Source organism: Tachysurus vachellii, chromosome 22 (genome assembly GCF_030014155.1).
Source record: "Tachysurus vachellii isolate PV-2020 chromosome 22, HZAU_Pvac_v1, whole genome shotgun sequence".
Lineage (NCBI taxonomy): Eukaryota > Metazoa > Chordata > Actinopteri > Siluriformes > Bagridae > Tachysurus > Tachysurus vachellii.
The window spans coordinates 6,708,175-6,732,913 of NC_083481.1; the positions used below are offsets into that span (position 1 = coordinate 6,708,175).

General features: G+C 37.4%; 1 protein-coding gene across 5 annotated transcripts in view; it reads right to left on the reverse strand.

Annotated features, from left to right (window-relative positions):
• dock3 (dedicator of cytokinesis 3) overlaps positions 1–24,739 on the reverse strand; it is a 223,631-nt gene that overhangs the window by 13,718 nt on the left and 185,174 nt on the right. For 3 of the 5 annotated variants that reach the window (XM_060858529.1, XM_060858526.1, XM_060858530.1), the window contains 20 exons: positions 24,527–24,654; positions 23,887–24,033; positions 23,307–23,405; positions 22,510–22,604; positions 21,804–21,879; positions 21,085–21,185; positions 17,370–17,428; positions 15,955–16,103; positions 15,741–15,826; positions 11,057–11,083; positions 10,814–10,909; positions 9,281–9,341; positions 8,996–9,089; positions 8,452–8,600; positions 4,620–4,706; positions 4,342–4,446; positions 3,940–4,081; positions 3,544–3,710; positions 2,383–2,469; positions 1,320–1,499 (listed from right to left, as the gene is read on the reverse strand). In XM_060858529.1, the coding sequence (XP_060714512.1) occupies positions 1,320–1,499; positions 2,383–2,469; positions 3,544–3,710; positions 3,940–4,081; positions 4,342–4,446; positions 4,620–4,706; positions 8,452–8,600; positions 8,996–9,089; positions 9,281–9,341; positions 10,814–10,909; positions 11,057–11,083; positions 15,741–15,826; positions 15,955–16,103; positions 17,370–17,428; positions 21,085–21,185; positions 21,804–21,879; positions 22,510–22,604; positions 23,307–23,405; positions 23,887–24,033; positions 24,527–24,654 (2,135 nt within the window). The remainder of the gene's footprint in view (positions 1–1,319; positions 1,500–2,382; positions 2,470–3,543; positions 3,711–3,939; positions 4,082–4,341; positions 4,447–4,619; positions 4,707–8,451; positions 8,601–8,995; positions 9,090–9,280; positions 9,342–10,813; positions 10,910–11,056; positions 11,084–15,740; positions 15,827–15,954; positions 16,104–17,369; positions 17,429–21,084; positions 21,186–21,803; positions 21,880–22,509; positions 22,605–23,306; positions 23,406–23,886; positions 24,034–24,526; positions 24,655–24,739) is intronic. The other 2 variants (XM_060858528.1, XM_060858527.1) reach the window with 2 other exon arrangements.

The window sequence follows — 24,739 nt, forward strand, 5'->3', positions numbered from 1 at the left end:
TTTTTATAACATTTTATTAAAAACAACAAAAAACGAGTATCACTTTAATTAAAAAATGTGATGTAATAAAGGTAAAGGGCAAATATTAACCATATATGCTGTTTATATTGCTTGTAATTTGTATGAAGTAAACATCTGTAGAGTATTTTAACATAACATTTTTGATTGTGTTGAATTAAAAACCCAAAAATGCAGCAGGTCCACCAGACCCACGAACACTGGCTGAGTAACAAATATACGAACACCATACAAAGGGTTAAATGTCACTTTGAATAAACACTTCTGTTAATGATTAAATGTAAATGTATAACTTTATGTCCTGTTCTATAATTAAATCCCTAATGCTAATCTGGTTGAGGAAAGAAGACGTAATTTGCTGTCTTAACTTAAACAGGAGTTACATGGCTAAACAAGGGACTAACTAATGTAGCTAACAACATGCGATGCAACGGGTTTTGGGAAGTTAACTGTATTTATGTAAACAGTAATAAATTGTAGTCATTTAGGTTTTGACTATTTCTCACTCAATCACTCTCACTCATTTTCTACCGCTTATCCGAACTACCTCGGGTCACGGGGAGCCTGTGCCTATCTCAGGCGTCATCGGGCATCAAGGCAGGATACACCCTGGACGGAGTGCCAACCCATCACAGGGCACACACACACACTCTCATTCACTCACGCAATCACACACTACGGACAATTTTCCAGAGATGCCAATCAACCTACCATGCATGTCTTTGGACCAGGGGAGGAAACCGGAGTACCCAGTGGAAACCCCCAAGGCACGGGGAGAACATGCAAACTCCACACACACAAGGCGGAAGCGGGAATCGAACACCCAACCCTGGAGGTGTGAGGCGAAAGTGCTAACCACTAAGCCACCGTTACCCCCTTTTGACTATTCCTTTAAATAAGAAATGTGTAAATAGAATATTTGTTTAGATTAGTATACAAATAAGTAACATATAAAATGATCTCACATAAAGAATTGGTCTTTGACATAGTTTTAAAACCGTACACATGCTCAAAACACATACTGTTCAAATATTTTGGACATTTTCATTTTTATTCCATACTGCAACCAAATAAAGACGCTGAAACCTGAGCTCTTTCATATTAATGTTCACATTCAGTTCCCAGCTTGTGAGATCTACTTTAGCTTTTTGTTTAATCACAAACTTTAATTAAAACTCGGCTAAAGCTTATTTGGAGCTAATCTGTCTTTCAGAGTTAATTACGAGGCTTGGAGACGAGACAAGCCATGGCCATTCGATAACAGCAGGCCTTAGCAGTTCCAGTTTTGTTAGATTTCTCACCTCCTGGTAGCGAGCAATGCCTCCGTTGACAGCTGCATCAATCACGCCGTTCAGACACATGCTAAGCAGGTTAATGTTGCCGTGCAGCTGCTTGTGCTGGTACTGGCTGATTAAAGTGCGCAGCTCCTGGTTTTTATTCTCCACCACAGAGATGGCATTCTCCAGTGGACTCACTTCAACCTAGTGGGGAAATAAAAGGTTTACAGATAAAAGCATTTCCAAATGGTTATAAGTCCAAAAAGCCCCTCACCAACCACTTTACCTATACCTTTATATGATGATGATGATAATGATGATGGCGAAGATTATTATTATTATTATTATTATTATTATTTTTCTTCTTCTTCTTCTTCTTCTTCTTCTTCTTCTTCTTATTATTATTATTATTATTATTATTATTGTTATACTTCATGCTGCTACAATGTGAATGTTTTGATTTTTTTTTTAATTTAACCCACAGTGCTGCTACTGAAACCGATTATTACTGACATATTATTATGACATGTTTCGCACAATTGTTTGATCTTCATGAGTATTGACTTAAAAACAATATTTGTAGTTGTTTGCAGCGGTAGAAGCCAATTTCAACTGTTTTTGCCTTTAACTGTCCAAAATACTCTACAATCGATGAGTGTACTGTATAAATGACTGAATTTATCCAATCAGCACCAGTTACATGTCTTCTATCAATTCACTATAATTCATTTGATCATTTAAAGTGAATTCAAGTTCACTTCAATTCACTTCAAAATTCAATTCAAAACTGGAAAATAAAAAAGGTTCACTTCAATTCACTTCAAAATTCAATTCAAAACTGGAAAATAAAAATTTCCATAAAGACATAAATTGTTAGATTCTACACCAGCACACAATATAAAAAAAAAAAAATATATTAGTAATTTAAATGAATTACATGAATGAAGCACAATGACTTTTATTTCAGTTCTTTTGGTTTCAGTTTCTTCAATTCATTTAAATCACAACACATATTGAAAATATTTTCATTAAGATCATTACGATTTGAGTCTTAAAAGCAATAGCATAAAAGCAGAGAGCCACTGACCAGCTCTCTCTTCTCCACCTCAAACCAGCAAGAAATGCCTGGCAGGGGATGTGTGAGGATGAGTGTGGTCCTTTCGATCCACAGACTCTGCAAAGATGACAAAAAAAAACACAACACAACACAGGTGGATACTTGTTCTGTTTAATACAGTTTTTGTCTTTGATTGCTAACATGCATGAAGTCACTCTGGCAAAACTTGGATTTGGATTAAAAACACTAGACAATAACACTTTATATTCCTATTATAAGCATATTCGCCTTCTTAATTAGTACTTTAAAGTAAAAGCTTTATGCTTTTTTATGCTCTCAATGTTGCTTAATTAGAACAAATTGGAAATGAAACAATATCTAGCCCTCTGAATCACCATGTCCCTTCCAAAATAACTTCACGACAAGACAACCAATAATTGGCTGAATAGAACTGCATGGCCAAGCAAGTAAATGAAGCGGCTCCTGATTAGCAAAAAATGTTCATGTCTGTGAGCTCATGATTGCGGAAGATGGTAGAAAAAGCCTTTCTTCTGGAGTGTTACGTTGCATGAGCAGGAGTTCCGAAATACAGATGAAGCAGATCAGAGATCTCGGTGGAAGTGTGTGCTAACCAGAAGGGTTAGCTCTGGGTTGGAGCCACAGTCTGAACCACTGCATTATAGAGAGTTCCTCAGTGCCTGCAAATTTCTTCTTGAACATCCTTCTCAGGATCTCATGTAGTGTGACCATAAGTGAAACTATTGTAAATAAACTGGCAGCAGTAACCAAGGTGAAGCCAATAGATGTAAACAAGAAACAGGAGATAAGAGGCAACAGTATTCTTGTATGACAAAAGGCCTTGTGCTTACACTGTCCCATATATCATTGTCCCCAAAGGCAGTGTTTCATGACAGTGTTTTGTCTACAAAAGCGCCTGTTGATAAATGGCTTCAAACCCACTACAAAGCCGACATTTCAGAGACACCAACACGTGTTATTCGTCACTAACTTATTTATCACAATAAATAGAAAAGCCATTACAGCAAAGTTAACTTAACTTTTATTAATGGTCAGGCCAGATGAAGGAATCACAAAAGACAGCATTCTATTCATTTAATTCTTAAATAACTTCCTTTGTACTCTAAATAAAGCCTGTCAGCATTTATTTATTTATTTATTTATTTATTTTACCTTGAATTCATTGTCCTTGTCTTTGGGCACTTTGTGGAACGGCCGGTCGTAGCGAAAGCGACGCACATTGTTCACTCGGTAGAAGCTTTTAATTCGATCAGGCACACGGTCCATCTGAAGCACTTCAATGTTTTCTGGAACTGGAGATACAGCATAGATCTGCAAGTCTGGGATCATTTGTGTTAAGAAATAGTTTTTCTAGTTTGGTTTGAATAAAGCGAATCTGGAAAAGAAACAGTACTATACATTACTTAATGGTCTAAAATGATTGAAATACTAATACTACAGAATACTAACAGGGAAACACAACATTTTCACTTTCAAATTTGAAATGAATTTCCAAAGTCCCCTATATCCTGACAGATATCCCATTTTTTCTTCATTGCTGAAGGATACACTGGGCATCACACTGCAAAATACCCTCATCTGGTTGGTTGGGATGTTGCATGGCAATTGCTTGAGGAAATTCTCCCAGCATCCTCTGCTGGAAGGCTTCAAGCCTCTCGTAGTCATGTCCACGGCAAACAAACTCCTTATTCTGTGCCAAGCCAAAAGAAAAAAAAATCTATATTCAGAATGAATGCAACTTTGAAATAAATAAATAAATAAATAAATAAATAAATAAATAAATAGACTTTTCCTGTATTAAAACTATATTTAAATTAAACTTATTTTGCCTGTTAACCTAACCTGTGGGGCCGGGGGGGGGGGGGGGGGATAACAGCACTCACTCACTGGCTCATTGGTCATGGATATAAATATTAACAGAAACAGAGAAAGCTGATTACACAAGCTTACCCTGAGAAAGAAAGGAAATTTTCGACCGTAAAAGCCCACCCTGAAGAACTCGGGCTCCAGTCTCTGTTGCTCCATAATGTTGTCATAGTAGGCAGCTTCCATTTTCTATATAATGAAAAAAAAAAGACCAATATATTCTCAACTATGCCTCATTCATGTATTTTTTGTTAAATCTCATGGATAAATGCTGACTCAAAATCAAAATCCGAGTTAGTGCACTTGAAAGAACTATATACAGCTCTGTTGTGCTTTGCTCAATTTATATTCATTTGACTCACCCGGATCCAGCTGAGGCTTTGGTAGTCGTATAAGGATTCATATTGTAAGGCTAGCTCTCGGCAGAAAGGGATCCCGTACTCCCAGCACTGAGGACAGAGCACACAGCAAAATGCTTTTGGCTTACATGTATCATTTATAAACACAGAGCTCAAGCATTTGTTCCGATGTGCTTAGAAGCTCTTTTCTGAAAATCAGCAAGCCTGCATTTATACATGACTATCTACTCGAACAGGACTCATATCAGTACAATGAGGAGGTGTTGAAGATATTTTATCAGTGCTGTGTCTCTCAGCACTGTAGTGTTGAGTGTTATAGTGTTATTCTTATTCAACACAGCTGAGTGAAAGGTTATGTTAAAAAAGACAAAATTGAGAAATTTTCTTAAAAAGTCAGAAAGAATGAGAAGTTCACAATAGTTTCTTATTGTGTGTGTGTGTGTGTGTGTGTGTGTGTGTGTGTGTGTGTGTGTGTGTGTGTGTGTGTGTGTGTGTGTGTTGGAGTATGCATGTGTGTGCCAGTGTGTGTCTGTGATGTGTCTGTAGGTTTTGAGGTGTATAAATGGTAGAAATTGACCCTTAAGACATTCTTTGTACCCTAGAGGTGTAAAGCCTTCATGAAAATAAGAAAATAGAAATTTTCTTTTGATTGTTCTGGTCATTTTAGAAAAATTCATCAAATGAAGGGTTTGTTTTTTTCTGCTGTTAAAATACAGTAGTCACAGGTCAATTTTGACCCTTAAGGTCAATTTTGACTCTTAACAACAGAAGGGTTACACTTTTTTTTGTACTTATTTCTGTTCTTAAATAAAAGTTAATTAACACCTCCAGCAAACTAATCAAGCAATTACCAATAATTAGTATATGTTTGTGCAGCAACACATGGTCATGACCAGGAACGTTTTTCTTTATATCATTGCTGTCGGGCGGAAACCTCGTACTGTATGTCCAAATTTGGTCAATTTCATATTTTTTCACATATCGATGCTATTGGTCAGTCCCCACGTGGGTCTGTTATTTTTACAAGTTATTAACCAATCTAAAGTCTTGAAAATAGCTTGAGCGCAAATCTCATAACTCCATTGGACACTTCAACTGTCCACCTCTTCCTCACTCCGCAGGAGAGCTTCGCGGCATATTTCTCCTCAAGAAGAGTCGCAACGAATCAACACGTCTTCTGAGGTAAATGTCTTCAAAACATTGGGCTCAAAGAAAAAAAAATCTTGACCCTCGCTAGTTCTGGTGCTCGTCTGAGGACAGGAATTTAGTGCAAGACAATCCACTGCAACGCGGACTAAACCCTGTGCACTGCAGATAAAGTACGGCGTTTTTTTCATTTCCTGAAAAATAACGGTTTTGGAGATACGAAGATTCCGCCTGATAGCGACTATATGTAATACAGTACATACAGTATACACACACACACACACACACACACACACACACAGAATGTTGAAGGACACTCGCACTCTAGAATTTTTTACAGAATGTTGCAAAACTTTACAACTGTGCTGAACAGAAAACCTTCTCAGAATGCTTTATTATGCCAGGTTTCTTGCCTGGCAGCCATGGACAGGAATCTGACACTACAATGAGGACAGAATCCCAGAAACTGGACCTGCTAAGTGGCTGGTATGTGTATATACTGTACATGCATACATACTACTTGTCTACTTTGAAGACACATGAGCATCTCACATATATATGGTTCTTCCCCAAACTGTTGCCACAAAGTTGGAAGCACACTACAGCATAGAATGTCTTTGTATGCTGTAACATAAACAATTCTCTTCCCTGGAACTAAGAAGCTCAAACCGGCTCCAACATGACAACGCCCCTGCGCACAAAGCATGCTCTAATCAAGACATGGTTTTCCAAGCTTGGAGTAGAAGATCTCGAGTGTCCTGCACAAGCCCTGACTCCTTCTGAACCCTCATAAAGATCTTTGAGATGATCTGGAACACTGACTGAACCTCACACCTCCTCACCACACATCAGTGTCTTATCTCACTAACGCTCTTGTAGCGCAATAATCACAAATCTCTACAAACACAATCTACAGTACAATCTAGTAGAAAGCCATTATATAATAGCAAAAGGGGATTCAGGAGCCAGCGATTCATTGATGGTAGGTGTCCAAAAAAATGTGGACAAATAGTGTATGTTACAAAGGATTTTTTGCCACAAAATTAGCCTAACTGGTCAAACCATCCATGTATTAGACTTTTTTCCTACATCTTTAATATAACAATGAGACTCAAACAAGAAGCTTCAGAAAACATACCAAGATACTTCCCCTAAGAGTTCTACACTAAACACCACAATCCCATCTCCTCCTCCTCCAAGCACATAAACAGTCTGCCTGTTTTCTCACTCTGAAGGCTCCCAGATATAAACAAGGCTCTTTCTCATAGACTTCCTACACCTGTAGCCATGACAACTGAGTCTAGAGAAAAGCAAAGGCATAAAGAAAACCTGAAAATGCCAAAATGATAAATTCCTACACTACTATGATGTGCTATTCACTATTCACTATTACCTGGTCATATTATTACATATTAAGACTTTGTAAATTGAGGCCAAACAAAGTTTTGCAACAAAGTTAATCTGTAATAGACAGTACAGTACGTGTGGTGTGTGAAAAATAAATCAGATGAGTGTATCACAAGTATTATTAGTCGTTTAGATAATAACCTAAATGAAATAAGCCAATTTGTTTTAAATCTATATCTATGTTTAATGACTCTGTATTTTGAGATCATTTTATTTATATAGCGCTTTCAACAATTCACATTGTTTCAAAGTAGCTTTATAGTATAGAAGTATAGAAACAGAATAAAAATTGGAAATTTTAAAGTTTAAAATTAAGTTACTATAGATCTCTAACATCTATCCCTAATGAGCAAGGTGACGGTGGCAAGGAAAAACTCCCTAAGATGATGTGAGGAAGAAAACGTTGAGAGGAACCAGGTTCAGTAAGGAACCCATCCTCATTTAGGCGATAATGTAAATGTAAATAATGTCCTTTTTACAACAGTTTGTAGTTGAGTGGAATTGTGTAACAAAGAGCTCCTGAGGAACTAATGGGTCATCTCACTCACTCAATCATCTTCTACCGCTTATCCGAACTACCTCGGGTCACGGGGAGCCTGTGCCTATCTCAGGCGTCATCGGGCAAAAGCATAAAGATATGAACTTTTTTTTTTTTTAAACATTTCTCTGAAAATCCTGCTCCGTTAAAATCAGTTATGCTTTCATATTCAACTATTTTTTTATTTTATTTTTTATATTTTTCATAATTGAGATGACCCATTGCGTGAGTGAATGAGAGTGTGTGTGCCCTGCGATGGGTTGGCACTCCGTCCAGGGTGTATCCTGATTTCATGCCCGATGACAACTGAGATAGGCACAGGCTCCCCGTGACCCGAGGTAGTTCGGATAAGCGGTAGAAAATGAGTGAGTGAGTGAGTGAGAAAGTGAAACCGATGCTTCAGCTTATCTTTGGATGCAGGGAAATCAGTGAAGTTGAGAGCATCAAAAGATTAAAAGCTTACTGAAGTGAGATGGAGAAGTGTCAATCCAGATTTATATGATGATTGTCTCATCTGCTATTTTTATTAGTTGTAAAAGAGGAAGACTGGTGTGATAAGACTGGTGAATAAAATTCCGGGCTCCTTCACAAAATATTTAAGGGTTGTCTGGATTTGAAGTTTAACCTATATCCTGTTTCATAACCTATTTGCATACAATGAATAAATCCCAAGTTTTGCACATGCATATATGTGTGTGTGTGTGTGTGTGTGTGTGTGTGTGTGTGCGCGTGCGTGCGTCTTACCTTGCCCTTGTTGAAGTAGTGGATGACCTTGCGGCAGAGATCCTCTTTGCGATGCCACTCGCTCTGAGCCGGGTAGTGCAGAAACTCCCTCAGGGGCCGATCCTCCCACTGCAGCAGCTCCCAGTACAGGAGCAGAGTGAACGCCGCCTCTGTGGAGCAACACGACACATCAATCGTGATACGAAGCCTTAAGATTGAACACGCAACAGTTTTACACTTAGATTTTTTTTTTTCATTTCAGGATATTTATTTATATACACAGTTGCAGTGAAATGAAAACCCGGACGTCTCCTCCTAGACCGTGCATTTAAATAAATTACTTTTAAGAACTGCATTTTAAAAAAAAGAATAGAAATAAAATCAATTGTGTAATATGTATAATGGTAACAGTAATCTGTGGGAAATATTTCAAAGAAAGTCATATATCAGAATCGTAGCTCATTTTTACAGGAGTGAGATCTGCCATTTAAAAAAATGAATAAAAGATGGACACAATACAAAGTTATCACAAAGCAACATGTTATTGCCAGTCTGTTTTACTCACCTGTGTAGTTTTCTGCCTGCAAGTGCATGTCACACAGCTTGTGAATGTAACGGATATACATCTCCTCCTTATTGATCTCAGACTTATAGAAGTTCTGCGGAAAAACAAACCATCCTCAGACAGGAATCGATGAAAAAAAAAAACAGCCTGAAAATGCTAAGCTTACTAAGCTTAATTATAAAAGTTCTAATTAGTTGCTGAGATATTGTTGGTTAGTCGCTCCTAGCTTAACTTAACAGTTAGCATTTTGTATTAAAGAAAGGTTTTTGCAGAATTTAAACTCACTAGCAAGTTGACGGTGCAGCCGATCTTCTTGTTTTCGGTCTCGTCTCCTTTCATGCAATCCCTGTCCACAGAAACCAGGATAATATATAATGTAAATGTCATTTTTGTAAAAGGAACAGAATATGACATCCAAAAAAACATCCCAGTTTTCAGAAAATATTGAAGACAAGAATGCAAAAACAGAAAAGTTTGTTCCAAAGCGCATTATTTTCTGATATGTGGACATTTCGACTGCCGTTATGTTTTTGTGTGTGAGTGTATGCTCACAATTCTGCAAATCTTGTTTATCAATTTCATTTAGTTACAAGCATTTTAAAATGGAATTCTGAATTTGGTGCTCATACAGAATACAACATCCGATTAATGTTAAATTTAACACCCGAAAACTAGCTAATGACTGAAATTTACAATTAACTAGCTAGGATATAATGGCTATGTAGGCTATGTACTATGAACTAAACTGTAAGACATCAAAATCTATATGATTAAAGACACATTAAGCATTAACCGCAAGTGGAATGGAACATGAGCTTTTTTAAATGCATGAAATGAAATTATGCCATAGATGCCTTTATTATCGCCACATATACATGAAATTCTTCGGATATCCCAATTGAGTTAGTTGGGGTCAGAGCACAGGGGCAGAGCTATGGAGCAGTGAGGGTTAAGGGCCTTGCTAAAATTCCCAACAGTGGCAGCTTGTATTGGGGTTTGAACCCCGACCATCTAAACGTCAACCCAGATCATTAACCACCTGAGCCAAATTTTCCCACCACGTTTGTGCTACGTCATCACAACAATTGAGAAAAGAAAGAAAATTATGGAATCTTCTCGATAACACGATAGACTATCTATTTGATCATGTTTATATGTGTTTTGAATATTTTACCATTTTAAGCTTCAAGTATCAATAAAGCATTAGGATGACTAGTAAATTCATACTGTCCAAAAAGTTTGCTAGGCAAGTCAGAGATGCATGGAAACTAGCTAATAACAGAATAATTATTAATTGAAATAGCATATTATTTTTTTTATAATCAGTATATATATATATATATATATATATATATATATATATATATATATATATATATATATATATATATAAATATATATATATATATATATATGTAGTATGCAATATGATTATTTTGAATAAAGTTCAGATGTGTGCAAGTGTGTCAAAATGATAGACAAAATGACAGAAATGTGGCTGAGGTAGTGGATGTAGGGATGGAAAAGTCTAAAAGCCTAAAATCCCTATAACAAAAATTTCCCAAATTGATCTTGAGCTTTCTACCAAATGTCAACATTGAGTTAGAACTTGCCTTAAACACAGTATTCTTGGAAATGTTTTGATTGATTAGCGAATACCGGAAGAAACGTAAACGCTGTGAAGACGTGACAACATTCGAATAACAGCATTTCCTCTAGTTTAGAGGATGGAGGACATTTAGATCATATCTACATTATGATCACCTGCCAATGTTGTATCCATGGTAACATGGCTGACATTGCCACTTTAAATCCCACCTGTAATCCAGTAGTCTTTCCATAAGCCGAGTGACTGATGTAACGAAAGAGATGCCTGTTTCACGCCACGTCTCCTGCTCGATCTTCTCCAACAAACTAGACAACAACAAAAAGTATTGTCAGGCTTCTCGATGTAGAAATGCTAAAATGAATGTGACTTTCCTCAGAGAGCATCATGACGTAACACACAAAAAATATGGTAGTACTATTATCAGAGATCTAAAGTGGTTAGTGTTATCTTACCTGGGATAGGGTCCAAAAAGCTGAGTACTACAGTCCCGCAGCACAAAATCAAACACATTGAGGTTGTTAATTTGGTTTAATGCTACAGAAAAAATGTTAGAATGTAGCAGTCTGTCTTATTTAATAAGCCCATGCTTAATAAATAAAAACCACTGCGATTACACAAGTGTCGATATGTTTACTTGAGCACTCTTTGTTAGAATCCTATATTTTTGCACAGTGTACTGTATAATATACAGTATGTTAACTGGTCGGTGCTATTTCGTATTTTGTGTATTTCAATTTCAATTTCTTTATTTATTTTCCCATTGTCTCAAAGCAGCTTTACAGAAGTAAGGGGAAAAAAAGAATAAAAATAAATAAGTGAATATATACAATTAAAGTTTAAAATGAATTAAAAAAAAATTAACTTCAAATTTAAAACATTCCCTGTCCCCAATGAGCAAGCCGGAGGCGACGACGGCAAGGAAAAACTCCCTGAGATGACATGAGGAAGAAACCGTGAGAGGAACCAGGCTCAGAAGGGAGCCTCATCCTCATTTGGGTGACACTGGACAGTAAGTAGTGTAAATGTAAATAATGTCCTTTCTACAACAGTTTATATTAGTGCAACCGAGATCTCCTGAGGAACTAATGGGTCATCGTAAACTCTGGGTTCAGCGCAGACCTGATTGTTGATAACAGACCATACAGCTGACTGACACAACATTGGTTCAAAAGAAGGCAGGATATTTGTCCTGTAGTGTTTTGCATTGTTTTTCTCACACTTTATGTGGCTAGGACAGCTAGAAGCTACATATGGTTGAAATGACAATAAAAGCTTCTTGACGTGACTTGACTTGAATGTGAAGATTTTGATCCTAAATTTTCCACAATCAGAGATTTTTTTAAGCTTTATTGATCCAGAAAGTCTCTTGAGATTAGTAGAGTAATATCTCTTTTAGAAGCGTCCTACTCAAAATGGCCTCACAATTGCACACACGCTTTATACACACACTCATACACACCAACATGTTCTTATTTATAAGATACAGCATTACAACAGTTCCACACACTGCGAAAGATATAAAGTGAAACAGAACTATGAATTTATATTTCATATATTAAAACACTGACAGTGACTTTTTAAATACATTTTTCAGTGATTCTTAATGTGAAATAATGTATTTTAATATTAAATACATCTACAGCAATATGACATAAAATATTTCTAGCGTTCCCCTTTTAAAGGTTTTTACGCCCAGTCAGCTTTTCTATCAAACCGTGAGCATGTTCTCTATCCAGTTGAGCGCATCAAATTACCCAGAACAACTTAAACTAGCGAATCAAAAGCATGTTGAAATCAATTAGATCGCACACGCATTTTATTTAGAATCTGCATTAAGTTGTGTGCATTACTTTCGTACTTAATCTAAAAATATATGGTACAAAATAATAGGCTCTGCTGGATCAAAGGTTATTTTATATTTTTATAATAGTGTTAATTAAGTTAATTACAGTTTTTGCCCATTGCTTGCACACTAAATCCGAATGCTTAGACCAAAGCCTCAATACCTAAATTTCTTGTAGCATATGCTTAAACACAGTGTAACCATAGCTGAAACACATTGTCAACTTTTCACTTTGTTTACAATTCTGTAGCACACTTATTGCGAAACACTACACACGTTTTCTTACATTAGACACATTTTTCAAAAAAGAAATCACCTGTTATCATTGGGAAAACACTCTGTTCAAAATGCAAAACTCATCTGGCAATTATAGGCACTTACATACACACCTGAAAACACTTGTACAGAAAACAGAACACCAATCGGTCTGAGACTTAGCACTACAAATAGGCCTCAGGTAAGACATTCTGAGAACTTTGCAAGCATGGAGGCAATGCGATTAAGAGTAAGAGGAGGACAAAGAGAGAGAGGAGTTGGACGTGGACGTGGAAGAGGACAAAGACGAGGACCAGTGCGGAGACGTGTATCGGATGACATCAGGGCTACTCTGGTGGACCATGTTATAAATCATGGCTTATCCATGAGGGAGGCTGGGCAAAGAGTCCACCCTATCCTCAGTCGCTACACAGTAGCATCGATAATAAGAACATTCCGACTGGAGAACAGGTATATCTTCAAGTTTCTGCTCCAGACTGTACCTACTGTATGTGTCACATGATTATGTATCATATTACAGTATTACTGTAAAGTACTATTCAAAAATGAGTAGTGCTGTGAAGTATATGTAAAGGAGTATCATTGTGATGTTACAGTACTGTGTACAGTTTGAAAGTACAGTATTTGAAAAAGAACATAACCAATGACATCTTGTAGAGGCATTTTTTACAGAATGGTTGGGCTACCTCCTCGAGGTGGAAGGCAACGTCTCTTTACTCAAGAACAAGAGCTTGCCATCGTTCAAATGGTGCAAGAAAATAATGCAATCCGACTTCGTGAGTTGCAACAGCGCATAATTGCAGATAGAATGGTATTCAACAATATCAACAGGGTCAGCATTTCTACAATAAGTCGCATCCTACAGAAACATAACTTCAGAATGAAGCAGCTGTACAGGGTGCCATTTGAGAGGAACAGTGTCAGGGTCAAGGATCTGCGCCATGATTATGTGCAGGTATGTGTCACTTTACTTTACATACTATATATTGTGATGTGGGAATGAGGGTTTATGCTGCCACCTGCTCTGTCTGTATCTTGTAGTTTTTGTCTATACTAACCCAACCCAGCCCCTACTTGTGTAAAAATGTAGACATTGTAGTTACTGTATGTGTTTTCAGTAACACTATTCAATATTTTCTGTTACAGACAGTTTTGGATTTTGATGCCGCCGAACAGCCACATGAGTTAATCTATGTGGATGAGGCAGGCTTTAATCTGGCCAAAACCAGGCTTCAAGGCCGTAACATAGTTGGACAAAGGGCTGTTGTAAATGTCCCTGGGCAACGTGGGGGAAATATCACCTTGTGTGCTGCAATTAGTGTCCAAGGAGTCCTGCATCATCATGCCACTCTAGGTCCCTACAATACAGGACAGATCATTGTATTTCTAGATGCACTACATGCAGTTGTACAGGACAAACCACAGCAGCCCAGGTTTGTTGTCATCTGGGATAATGTTAGTTTCCACCGGGCTGCTCTGGTCCAAGATTGGTTCACCAACCATAACAATTTTACACCTTTATTCCTGCCCCCTTACAGCCCCTTTCTAAATGCAATCGAGGAATTATTTTCAGCATGGCAGTGGAAAGTCTATGATCGGCAACCACACGCCCGCATGCCTCTTCTGCAAGCAATGGAAGAGGCATGTGGAGACATTGAGGTGGGATCCATCCAAGGGTGGATTAGGCACACAAGACGATATTTTCCCCGATGCCTAGCCCGCGAGGACATCGCCTGTGATGTCGACGAGGTCTTGTGGCCAGATCCAAACAGAAGGCGGGATCCATAAGACCCCCCCCAGGCCCCCACCACACACATACACATGCACACACACAAAACAAGTGTGTTTTTTTCCCACAATAGCAGTGTATCCAGTATTTGTTTTGTTTTTTACTTTTGTTTTGTTGCTAATTGTCATGACTTGTGATTCTATTTTTCTTTATTTTATTAAGAATGTTTTTTCTGTAAAAACTCTTGTTTGATTACTGAATACATTTAAACAAATCAATCTTTAAATAAATCTACTTTTGAGTTTTACAAAAGACTGAGTCTAAGAAAATTACAATATAAATAAAAACACAAAGACTGCAGTGTTTTATATAAAGCGCATCAGTGTGTTGCTGGTGATATGAAAGAGTAATTCAAATGGTGCTTGTGTGTATGGTTTTGTTACAAGAATTTCATTTATTAGAAATGAGTGTTAAGTTTTGAATGCAGTGTTTCATTTTGGCATAGATGTGAGTTGTTAATCTCCGTATGCTATGTCTGATTGGCTTGTGTGTAGAGTTTTGACATAATGAGCCAAATTCTGCAAAAAGTGTGTAAGCAATAGGCAAACACTGTAAGTGTTACAGCGGTGTGAAAAAGTGTTTGCCCCTTCCTGATTTTTTTATTTGTTATGTTTGTCACACTTTAATGTTTCAGATCATCAAACAAATTTAAATATTAGTCAAAGATAACACAAGTAAACACAAGCGCTGTAACAGACTCATTGCAAGTTATCACAAACGCGTGATTGCAGTTCTTGCTGCTAAGGGTGGCCAAACCATGTATTAGGTTTAGGGGGCAAGCACTTTTTCACACAGGGCCATGTAGGTTTGGATTTTGTTTTCCCTTAATAAAAAAAACCTTCTTTTAAAACTGCATGTTGTGTTTACTTGTGCTATCTTTGACTAATATTTAAATTTGTTTGATGATCTGAAACATTAAAGTGTGACAAATGTGCAAACAAATAAAAAGCAGCAAGGGGCCAACACTTTTTCACACCACTGTATATATTATATATAAAAGCCATGTTGTTAAATTCAACCTAATTTTCAGTCATGATTATATAGAGGAGTATAACGCAGAAAAATATTATTTACTTAGTTACTTACACTCACTGTCTTCTCATTCATTCATCATTGTATTATTTTCCATTTCCTCTTGGTTTCATTTGACAGCGAAAGAGCAATCTTTGATCTCCATTTTCTTTGTCTGTGTGTGTGTGTGTGTGTGTGTGTGTGTGTCTGAACTTACAGCAACCCAAAAAGCTCTCTGTAGTTCTCGTCTCCTTTACCCTCAGACACTAGACTGTCCAGCTTGTCTATGAGCTCTGCCTCCACCTAAAAGCACACACAGTAGAGAGTTTAAGATCTATAAGGTCTGAGAGCTTCATTCGGTTGCAGGAAAACCTACAGATGATCCAGACGTTTTATGCTTTTTCATCACAAAGCTGTTAAAGAAGCCTCGCCTGTTTGAAGTTGCCGTTCTTGCGCTGTTCCCAGTCCATCATGTCGTGGAAGATGGGAATCATGATGTTCCTGACTTCACTTTGAGGCACCAGGGTCACACCCAAGAAGGGTCCAATCATTCCTGGGATAAAGTGGATCTTATTTTCACCTGGAGAAAAATTAATAAAGAAAAACAATGCAAAGTGAACACCGTGACTTGATGTACTGTAGTGTTTATAAACATTCTGTCTGCTTAGAGATAGAAATATATAAGATTTAACTGTTCTTTTTTTATATTATTGGTTAGAACTGCATTAACTACCATGACTATCAAGTGCCATAACAGATAGTGACTTATACTGTAATTACTTCCATCTCCAAAAATACTTAAAAGTCACTGCACCGACATTGTCCAGTGTAGGAACTTGCCAGTTTTAGTTTGTCAATGTTCCATTTACTCACAAAGTGAAGCACATATCTGGATTTGATGCCAAGTCAGGCAATCCAGGATGTGAAATTGAATTAAGATACATGATTATTTATGAATATGAAGACATTAAGACCTCTCAGATATTTTTTAATTTTCATCTATAGAGGTCAGTATTGCTTTTCCAAATAGTGAGTGAGAGAGAGAAAGCTTGTGTGTGTGTGTGTGTGTGTGTGTGTGTGTGTGTGTGTGTGTGTGTGTGTGTGTGTGTGTGTGTGTGTGTGTGTGAAAGAGAGAGAGCGAGAGAGAGGGCAAGAGAGAGAGACAGAGAGACAGAGAGAGAGAGAGAGAGAGAGAGAGAGAGAGAGAGAGAGAGAGAGAGATAGATAGATAGATAGATAGATAGATAGATAGATAGATAGAGAGAAAGAAAGAAATAGAGAGAGAGACAGAGAGAGATAGATAGATAGATAGATAGATAGATAGATAGATAGATAGATAGATAGATAGAGTGAGAGAGAGAAAGAAAGAAATAGAGAGAGAGACAGAGAGACAGAGAGAGATAGATAGATAGATAGATAGATAGATAGATAGATAGATAGATAGATAGATAGATAGATAGATAGATAGATAGAGAGAGAGAAAGAAAGAAATAGAGAGAGAGACAGAGAGAGAGAGAGAGATAGATAGATAGGTAGATAGATAGATAGATAGATAGATAGATAGATAGAGAGAGAGAGAGAGAGAGATAGAGTGAGAGAGAGAGACAGATAGATAGATAGATAGATAGATAGATAGATAGATAGATAGATAGATAGATAGATAGATAGATAGATAGATAGATAGAAAGAAAGAAATAGAGAGAGACAGAGTGAGAGAGAGAAAGAAATAGAGAGAGAGACAGAGAGAGAGAGAGATAGATAGATAGATAGATAGATAGATAGAGAGAGAGAAGAGAGAGAGAGAGAGAGAGAGAGAGAGAGAGTAAAATAATAAGCAGACACTCACCAAGATTTTGCCACATGCTGAATAACTCATAGGCCATCATGACTCTCATATCGCCGTACCTGACAAAAAAAAAGAAAAATAAGAAGCTGATATTATATCTTTATTATGCTTAAAAATGAACAATCTTTAGTGAGACAGTACAGAGGTGAACAAATACAAAGGTCACAGTACATCTTCAAGCTAATTATACGTTACTGTCGAAGTCTTGATTCTGATTGGTCAGAAGGTGTTAATTCATTTTCTACAACACCAGCCTTGACAGTAATGCTAGCTGCAGGGTAAAATATGCCAGCCTTTCTATAGGAAAAAAAAACAGGTCCACATATACACATACTGTACTCATATTCATACTGTAATATGAAACTAATATTATGTAACACCGACAGAATTAAAGCTGCAAGGTTCCATTTGTATGCTTTTGGTTTCTCTGTAAAAAGACAATCTGCGTTTTTTCTGTCTTATTAACTTTGATAAAGAGACGACAACAAAGGCTGATGAGGAAATAACTGTTTAAAGCTATTATAATATAAGTAAAGTAATATCAAAAGCTAACTTGTTTCACAGACATTCCACAACATTTAATTATGTCCCGAAACTTACAATTACGAAAATACACAATTTGGTGTACAATAAATAGAAGCAATTCTGAAACACACTGGTAAATTGCTGTGGTATCACCTTCTACTTTTCCCCTTAGGGTCGCCACAGCGAATCATCAGTTTCCACCTAACTGTCAGGGATCTGCGCGGACCTTAGGACACGTGCTAATGTTTTTATTATTGTCACGTGTCTGCCCCGCCTTTGTCTGCTCCTCCCTGTCTCCTCACCTGTTTCCCATCCTGTGATTGTCTGTGTATGTATATATGTGAGCCGCGTTGCGAATGGCAGCGCGGATTCATTAGTGTAATTTCCGTTAGTTCCCCGTGTCGTGTGGATGTCTGTTTGTTTCCCTACTGTATTAAACCCCTTTCATTTGAAGCTACCCTGCCTACGGGTCTGTCTCCCTCCCACCGTATCCGGGGGCATGACACTAACTCTATCCTCGGCATCCTCTACTCTTGCACCAATTAAATTCATGTCCTCATTTAACACGTCCATACATCTCCTCTTTGGCCTTCCTCTTGACCTCTTACCTGGCAGCTCCATCTCCAACATCCTACTACCAATATAACCATCTCCCTCCTCTGTACATGTCCAAATCATCTCAATCTAGCCTCTTTGTCCTTGTCCCCAAAACAGCCAACCTGAGCTGTCCCTCTGATGTGCGCGTTCCTTATCCTGTCCATCCTCGTCACTTCTAAAGAGAACCTCAACATCCTCATCTCTGCTGCATCCATCTCTGACTCATGTCTTTTTCTAACTGCTACAGTCTCTAACCCATACAGCAGAGCTGCTCTCATCACTTACTACTAAGTTCATCTAGCCACATGGGTTGCAAGCAGGGGTTTCTGTGAAACCATGGTTAATTGTAAACGCTGGGTAAACAGAATCCTGGGTTATCTTGTTTCACACTGACCATAATTTACCCAGGGTTAACATGTAATCCTGGCTCTTCATAATCTGACATTTAATAGTATACATTCCTAAACCCTGGGTTATTCTTCTTAATTGAATATTTGTGACATCAACAACTGTGATTGGTTAATACACTGTGCGACCACTTTGAATAACAGCCTGTCTCACGCTTTCACGTCACTGAGAAAAATGATGGCATGTAAATCTGTTTTAAAAATCTGTAAGAATAAAACTGTCTCCTCTTTGTGTTTTCTGTTAACATTTATTATTATTTTTTTCCCCTGCTGCAACTGCACGGCTTCTGTTCAGTTTCTGATCGGGTGTCTGTTGCTAAGCATCTAGCCGTAGCGCCATTCTAACTCCACGTCGGTTCAGGACATACACGCTGGGCTAACACTGCAAAAGCAGTGCTAACAATACATCTGAGCAGAATTTCATAACACCGGGGAGAAGGTGGTGCTAATTATCGGGGAACACTCCTCTACCCGGGTTAAAAGTATAGTTTAGAATGACGATAATCTGAGATTAAGTGCCCTGTGAAAATTTCTTAAAGCTTTTTCTTTAAGTTCTGGTTTTGTGTTGGATAGTCTGCTGGCTATTTACTGTATTGTATTGTATTGTATTATATTATATTATATTATATTATATTATATTATATTATATTATATTATATTATATTATATTATATTATATTATATTATATTATATTATATTATATTATATTATAAATTTGTGGCTGTAAGATTTAATAAACCAAGGGCAAAAACAACAAGGGGATATATCAGGACACTGCCTGAGAGAGTCTGTTGTTCTGTTTATATGCAAGGCTAATCTGAGCTCTAAAGTGAGTGTGTGCTTGGCTTTGGAAAAGCAAACATGATGATTAAGATGCCTTCTGTGAAAATGTATGCAGTAGTTTCAGCCACACACAACCACAAAACTTCTTCAGGAACAAGCAATTAATCATACGCCACTTAATTGTATTTAACAGGATGCATATATTGGATATAAATGCGTATATTGTACCTGATACCGTATGCATGCACTTAAGGAGGTATAAGCATGTTAAAAATTTCATGCTAGTATGTCATAAATCCTTTATGCTGTGCTTGAAATAAACACACTCAGTTGATACAGCTGATGAAGATGTACGCCTGCATGCGTTTTTTCCTAACACACAAACACAGACGTAAAGACAAGCAATAGCTCATGTTTCGACTGATTATTTTTTTTATACTGACTGTTCACGATCAGTCCCTATTGTTCCATCACTTCTGCACTTTTATTATTCTATTATTCCATTAACAGACATTTTAACTGCCATTTTATTTCTTTGCCTCAATTGAAAATTTATAGTGCTTTATTTATAATGAGAGTTCTTTACAGAGTTGTTCAGAAAGGCAGAAAACACGCAGTGACATCCCGCTGAGGTCGGAAAGCCGTGGGGTCTCTTGAGTCATTAATGTAACTCAGTATAATTTTGGATGGGTGCAGTGAAAGCGCTGAAGAGAAATGCTACCCAGACCACCCTGAACATACACACACATACAAATTAGATAAAAATAAATGAAAGGAAAAAAAAAGAAAACTGTTGTGATGTCAAGGGTTTTTGAATGTACACATCAAGGCGTTGGTAGCTGCTTTAAGAGGACATGAGCTAGCAGCATATCAGACTTATGCTGCTTGTATTCTGCAGCATCATTAGCCTGATTTGATCCGGGTTTGAGCTTTCCTGCAGCTCGCGATCAGAAATGATTATTGACATGGTTGATCTGGTGCTGTAAGCTGTAAACAAGTTGATCTTACTGTATGCCTTCAGATGGCCCTCCAGACTGATCAATGTTTTTCCAGTACATCAGCTTTGAGCTCTCCGATGTATGCTTGGATTGTATTGGATTTACTTTGGATGAGCAACTGAGAACAACGTGAAGAAGTGCAGCACTAAAAGAAGCTTGATGTGGCAGCAAAATGTTCCTTCTTTGGTTCAAAATTTGTCAAAATTGTGCAAATTTGTGTGTAAATCTTTATCAAACGCTAACCTAAATTAACAGTTCCAACTAGATGTACAAATCAGTCATCTATAAAGTACCAAGCTTGTTTTTTTGTGGCTTTTGACATGTAGTAAGGCTCCAAATTTTTTGCTTAGACTTGACAACCAGCAACCAGTTAAGCATACTGTACATCAAGCCTTGAGTCTTACTTGTCTAGAATCTTCTTCCTCTTGGATGGGGTTAAGGTCTCCAGCTGCAGACTGGGTTGGTTGATGTACAGTACTGCCAGACTGAAATAAGAGTTCCAAACCTGAAGTAAAAAAGTATCCATATCAATAACATGCATGTGTACTCAATTTCAAATAATCTGGAAAAAGTAGTTGTGAGAAACTGTTTGTGAGAAGAAATATTCGGAAAAACCGATTTCAAGACTTTTGGCTATTAGCTTCCCTTTTTTGGTAGCAATAGCTCCAGAGCAAAGCTAAAAATACAAACTTAGGCCAAGTTTCTAAACTTTGGCAAATTTTTTTTACCTTTATTTATTTATTTATTTATTTCACAGTTAGTTCAGCTCATTTGAGAAATTTACACCATCCTCTCATACGCCCTTCTGCTGTGGTCACATATAATCCATATAATCAGTGCCATATAATCAGCCAGTAATTTTAATGGCTACAATTTATGTAGAATTAACTTTCATATTAAAAACAGCCCTTTATAGACAATCATTTTCCACTATTAAACAACCTTGCTAAATTATTCAGTTCATTTAGCTTTTGCTGTGTGTAACTCTCTCTGCCTCATGAAGCCATCTGTCGCATGCAGGGTGGACAGTCTGTCACCATTGCTGAGTGTGTGTATGTGTGGAGGGTAATCCCTGACCTGCTGTGTTCTGCTCAAGTTCACCTTACTAATCAAAGTCACGCACCTTAAAGTCAAAGTCAGCATCCGTGAAGTTTTTGTGTAGAGCAGGAGAGAGATACTGCACGGTGGTTACAATGATGCTGCAAAAGACATGTAGAAGAAAATGCATTAAAGGAGCAATTAGTCAGTTCTGAGCCCTCTGTTGTTTACAAAATAAAATGTGATTGCAAAGAAAATAGAGAGAAAAAAATAATAAATTCCCCTTAGCCTTGTGAGTTGCTTTTAATAGAATGGTGCAGAGCTTTGTTAAGAAGCTTTGTTTTAGCGGGGGATCATTTCTGGGTCAGAAAAAATGACAAAGTGAATCCTAAACTGATGAAGCTAATAACATTTACTACATGCTAATACTCAGAATTATGGTTATAAACACACTTTAAAGCATTACAGAAATGCAGCTTTTGTCCTTGAACTCCTTGAATATTTGAAAAAGGCAGAAGGCATATTTTTAGGTAAGTCCTAGAAAAAATGTTTTTGAAAAAAAAAGATAAATGAAGCACAGGCTCTCTAAAATAAATTACTATTCTTTCATCAGGAACCAACACAACCCTGTTTAATGCAATGATGCCAATTCCCAGAAGACCAAGCAAGTTCAGAATGCATTACATGCCATTAGCCAGCACAAGATGAAGGAAAAAAAAAACTAAGGAATGCAGGAAGAGACAAGATGGAAAAAGTGGGAGAGAAGAAGGGAGAACGAGGGGGTCTCTAACTTGCTGGTCAGGAGCCGCATCACGTTCCAGTCTCTGGGGAAAATGCCGAGTTTCATCAAGTTGCGGAAAACACAGAAAATCTTGAGTAAGAACTCCTAAAAAGATGGATAGAGAAAGAGGGAGAGTGCAAACAGATAGAATACATTACAATAAGCTTAATGAGCTTGAACTAATGATTTGCATCAGATTTTTTCGGTTTTGATTCTCGGTTACTACAGCGCTATTCTGAAATAGACATTCTTCTAACAGACATACTTCCTTAACTCTTTTACAAGAGTAATAGTAGAAAGTAATCTAGGAGTAAAATATATTTATATGATAGACTTACTAATAGAAATAATAATTAGTGGCATTTTAGAAATGATGTGTGTTTGTGGAGAGGCAAATTTAGGCATCCACTGAATAAAGTGTACGGAAATAAATGTTTTACAAATGACTTCCTGTCAGAAATTACAATTCAGTCTTGGGTTTGTCAAGGGTTCTTTGGATGGTTAACGGTCTTCGCTTTCCAAATGCATTTCTACTTTCTACTTTGCCAACAGAGAAATGCTGGATAGCATAGGGCGGTGTCAACACACTGTACACAGCAGTATCCAAGCTACGGTCGGTTTTTATTTACCTACATGGCAGGTATACCTGATAAACGGCCATTAAGGGTAGATACGCAACTCTACCCAATAAACTGTCATCTCAATGTGTGGTTAGTGTATAACAGAAGAGGATCATTGATTTTGTGTCCCGCTTGATTTCATGCTCATGATCTTCTTGAGTAAACATGCTCGGTTTCTTCAACTGACCTTTAATTCCTCTTTGCTTTGGAAGTTGTCCAAAAGGTGTTGAAAGTGAATGTCTGTCATTTGGCGGAGAAGGGACAACAGGCAGGACACGTATTCACCCTGCAAATCAAAAAGCACCAGAGCAGTAGTGAACCAATCATATTGTTCCCATGGCTTTCAAATGGTCAAACAAACACATGGGAATTGTCAAGGGGAAGGGTGGAAGGGTAGCTCATGGGAGAGATTGGTGGATTGCTGAAAGTATTGACACTGAAACATCTAACAGGAAGTGGATATAAAGTAGAAAATTATATATATTTGTATAAATCAGTTCTATTAAGCCTAATTTTACTCAAAAAATAAGCATTAAAGTTTGTACTCCTAAAAAACAAGAAGACTCCGATACAATAAAATAATCAAAGATTATATAATTACAAAACACACACTGAGACGTGACAAAGGTATGTTGTGTAAAAGACAACACAAAGTTTCTGGTATGGTATACAGAGATGGGTGTCAGAAGAGTCTGGGAAGAAAAATGGAGGAAGGGAGAATGGAGGATTTGGTGGAAGTAGAAGAATCAGATTTGTTAGTTACTAACAGTGATCTCAGCCGTGCACTGTGGGCAGCGCTGGCCTCTTACCGCCTCCTGAGCTTGTGACTTGCTCATGATGGTGAGCAGGGTCTGTAACAGAACATCCAACAAGCTCTCCACCACCATTTCCACCTCCTCCTGCACTGAAGTCTCCTACAGAGACAAAGAAACATAAAAGCTGACACACTAAGCAGTCAAGAAACCTCACAAACACCCAGAGTTGGATTGCCAAAATTTGTTGAGTATGGAATAATTCAATTAACACAAATTAGCTCAAACAACACAGTTAAGCCTCCGTGTGTTGGAGTTGTTAAAGCATGAAAATGGTAGACCCTCGGTAGGCAAGTGTAGACAAGCAGGCATGTTTCTTTTTCTGTTAAAATAATTAATATCAATATTGTTTGTTGTTTTTTACCTTTGAATTCAAGCATTTCATCAAAATTCTAATTATTCAAAATATTCGCAAAATATTTTGTTTTCTAACAGCACTAAAATGTGTATTTCAAAAACACAGAGGAATATTTCTGTCATCACATTTTTGCGAGCACACACACACACACACACACACACATATATATATATATATATATATATATATATATATATATATATATATATATATATATACACAATCGTTGCATTTTACCAGAGAACTGGCTTTTATGATGGAGAAGATGCTGCTCAAGATCCCTGAACAGATGAGCAGTTCTTTTTGCTGCCTCAGATGAAGATGGATGTGGTGCAAGACCACAGGTAGAAGAATTCTCCTTGACTCTGAATGTTAGACAACAAGCAACATCATTCACAGAGAAACACAATTTATATACTGTATCTGCATGACTCATTCACCACAAGGCAT